The sequence below is a fragment of the Delphinapterus leucas genome, unplaced genomic scaffold, assembly GCF_059928025.1.
Source record: "Delphinapterus leucas isolate spDelLeu-1000000601 "Yukka" unplaced genomic scaffold, BTC_Dleu_Yukka2 spDelLeu_asBTCV2_sq25, whole genome shotgun sequence".
In the NCBI taxonomy this organism is placed as follows: domain Eukaryota; kingdom Metazoa; phylum Chordata; class Mammalia; order Artiodactyla; family Monodontidae; genus Delphinapterus; species Delphinapterus leucas.
Genome location: NW_028322234.1, coordinates 15,148,403 through 15,151,386, shown reverse-complemented (window position 1 = coordinate 15,151,386; position 2,984 = coordinate 15,148,403). Strand labels below are relative to the sequence as shown.

Here is a 2,984-nt window from a genome sequence, read left to right as displayed (position 1 = left end):
TTGTTTAAGGTTTAAATGAATAATAAGCATATGGGAAATCAGCCGCCCCTGTGCCCAGTATTGGAACGGAGGCACAGGGGCCCCGTCGCAGGGCCACCAAGGACATGATGCACACAGCAGCCCTGAGAATACCGCCCCCCGCCCCCATATACCCTCACTCGCCCACAGATGCCAGGAGCCAGCCTTAGGCTCAGCTTGCCACACGCGTGGCATGAGGGGCCAGTCCGCCCCACAGCAGCCAGGGCAAGAATCCGCTTTCAAACCCACTTTATTATCTAGTCTCCAGACTAGAACACTCCTCACTTCTACCCTTCCCGCCCCAATCTCCACCAGCCAGGGGCAGCAGTCCTCAGAGGGGTTCTGGAGGCCCCTCCAAGGATTCGCTGGTCTCAGTTGCCCCCACGGAGGTGGCACTCCAGCGGCGGGGGGCGCTGGCTCGGGTCAGCAGCTCCAGCCTCCGGGAGCGCAGCCGGGTCTGGATGGCCCAGATCGGGGGGCGGTGACCAGGCAGCGAGGGGTCCTCCTTGTACCCATAGCTGCTGACGGTGGAGTCAGAGCTGTCCTCCGTGCTGACCACCGACTGCTTGCATACAGGGCAGGAGCGCCGGGTGGGCTGGGAGAACCAGGGGTTGATGCACTTGCAGTGGTAGGTATGGGAGCAGGGCAGGATCTTGAGCTGGTCACCTTCCTCGTATTCATCCAGGCAGATGGCACACAGGTCGTGAAGCCTCGTGAAAGTGCTCACCTGGGCCCTCTGGCTGGCCCACGCCTTGACCACTGGCCCGCGGGCCCAGCAGGCCCGCAGCCAGTTCCATAGATACCACAGAACGAAGAAGGCGGTCACGAGCAGGGCCAGGGTGCAGCCCAGCACCCAGGAGATGGCCAGCATGGGGTGGCAGTCCAGGTCCGGGCAGGCCGGGTAGTCGGGCAGCAGGAGGATGTGGACCAATTTATCGCAGCACACGATGACCCGCAGGTCCTGGGAGGTGGCCTCGCCCATGAACACCGAGGGGATGGTGATCTGGCACCGCAGGTCCTCGTAGACATAGGCCATGAGCACCAGGTCGTCAGAGCGCACGTTGTACACAACGGCCGCCTGGAAGCCGGCCCGCTGGGCGTGCAGCACCTTGAGGTCAAACGTGCAATCGTACCGGCGGATCAGCACGATGGCACCCAGGGAGCCGTTGCCCGGCCGCGGGCCCTCGATGGGATGGCACGTGTTGGCCGGTCTGGCCTCCGTCAGGTAGCCCCGCACACCTTCGGGGGCTAGGGGCACCCCGAACAGGGCCGGCAGGTCCGCAAACTCCACGGTGCTCGAGTTACCATCCAGCACGGCTCGCACCACCGCCTGTGTGGGCACCAGCAGCCCCAGAAGGATCATTGAGACCCTGACTGCCCCCAGGGCCAGGACTGGCCAGGGCTGCCCCATGGCCAGCCCCTCCTTCTCTGGCTGTGGTGTGGAGCTAGGTCCCGCTGGGGACCACGGACAGGAGGCCTCCAGGCATCTCCAGGACCTCCCAGGGGGCCCATGGCTGGGGTGTGAATGGAGCTTGAACGAGTGGCTCATAGGCGGTTAGGCAGAGCAGCTGGGACCTGCGTGGCCCTAGACAGAAACAGCTCCTGGTGGCAGCCCAGCCTGCATTGTGTCTTTGAAGGCTGGTCCCAGGAGGAGCTGGCCTACCCCGGCAGCCTTCCTAGCAGATGACGCTGAGACCAGGAGCCCCCAGAGTTCTAGGCGCCCCCGGCCTCTGTGACATCATCCTGTTACATCCTGGTCCCTCACCCACACTCCCCACCAAGACAGAATTCCTGGGGCTCTGACCTGGGGGGCTGGGCAACCTTCGCAAAAACTTCTGGAAGGCTCAGAGCATCCCCAGCTCCTGGACCTCGTAAGGCCCAGAGGTGCCACAAAGTGGGCTGGCGGCTGCCCCACCACCACCCCATGGCTTGGATCCGGCCCTCACACTTACATTCTGCCAACATCATCTCCCCAAGCCTCCTAGGGACCCACTGAGGAAGGGGCTAATTTTCCCCCCCTTTTGAGATTTCCAGGGGACTCAGACTTGTTCAGGGCACCCTCTGCCCATGAGGTCTTAGAGCCCAAATCCCAGATATCCTCCCTCTCTTCCCCTCACTCACTCTGCTCCAGACACTTGGGTCTCCTTGCTGTGCCTCCAACACACCAGGCCCAGTCCTGCCTCAGAGCCTTTGCACAGGCTGTTCCCTCAGCCTGCAATGCCCTTTCTCCCTGTGATCGGCTCTTTCTCACCCTTCAGTTTCTCAGTTCATATGTCCTCAGAGTCTAAATGACTTGATATGGGGGGAGGGAGAAGTGCCAAGGTCAGGGCTGGGCTGGCAGGAGTGAGTGGTCCAAGTCCTCAGCACCTGGTAGACTACCTACACTGGCTTTATTCTCTCAGGTCAGAGCTTCCTTTCTAGCCGGGTCTCCAGCTGTCCCTCATCCCTCAGCCAGAGCCCTGGCCATCAGCCTCATGACCCCCCAACTCCTCATACCCAACTCTCCCACCGTGAGTCTGCCACCTGGCTGGGCAGCCTACTCAAGCCCTGATTCCTTGCTTTGTCATTGACAAGCTGTGTGATGCCAGATAAGTCACTTAAGCTCTCTAGGCCCCAGCTTCCAGATCTGTAAAATGGGTGTAATGATGAGAAACCTGTCTTGTAGGGCTGGTGGTATGAGAATTAAATGAGAGAATGCCTGATTGGCATTCAGCATAGGGTCTGAATTTTTTCATCCTCCCATAACAGACCTGCCTCCAGTTCACAACTCTTTCAGTTCATCGCCACATGCCAGCCAGGGATATTTCTAAAATCTCAATCCTCTGGTCTCTCCCATGCTCTAAACTCTCCCATGGCTCCCCATTGCCCTCCAGATAAAGTCCATGTTCATTTCTGTGTCCTACAAACTCTCCCATGGTCAAGCCCCTGTCAATCTCCAAAGCCTCAATGCTTTTTTTTCTTTTTTA

General features: G+C 59.8%; 1 protein-coding gene across 1 annotated transcript; it reads right to left on the bottom strand.

Annotated features, from left to right (window-relative positions):
• Positions 1-349: 349 nt before the first annotated feature.
• Positions 350-1,444, bottom strand: ZNRF4 (zinc and ring finger 4). Its single transcript, XM_022557136.2, has one exon. The coding sequence runs from the start codon at positions 1,427-1,429 to the stop codon at positions 350-352; it is 1,080 nt and encodes a 359-aa protein (XP_022412844.2). The 5' UTR covers positions 1,430-1,444.
• Between the last annotated feature and the right edge of the window lie 1,540 nt (positions 1,445-2,984).

Coding starts and splice junctions, on each gene's coding strand:
- ZNRF4 (XM_022557136.2), bottom strand. CDS start 1,429: ATGGGGCAGCCCTGGCCAGTCCTGGCCCTGGGGGCAGTCAGGGTCTCA.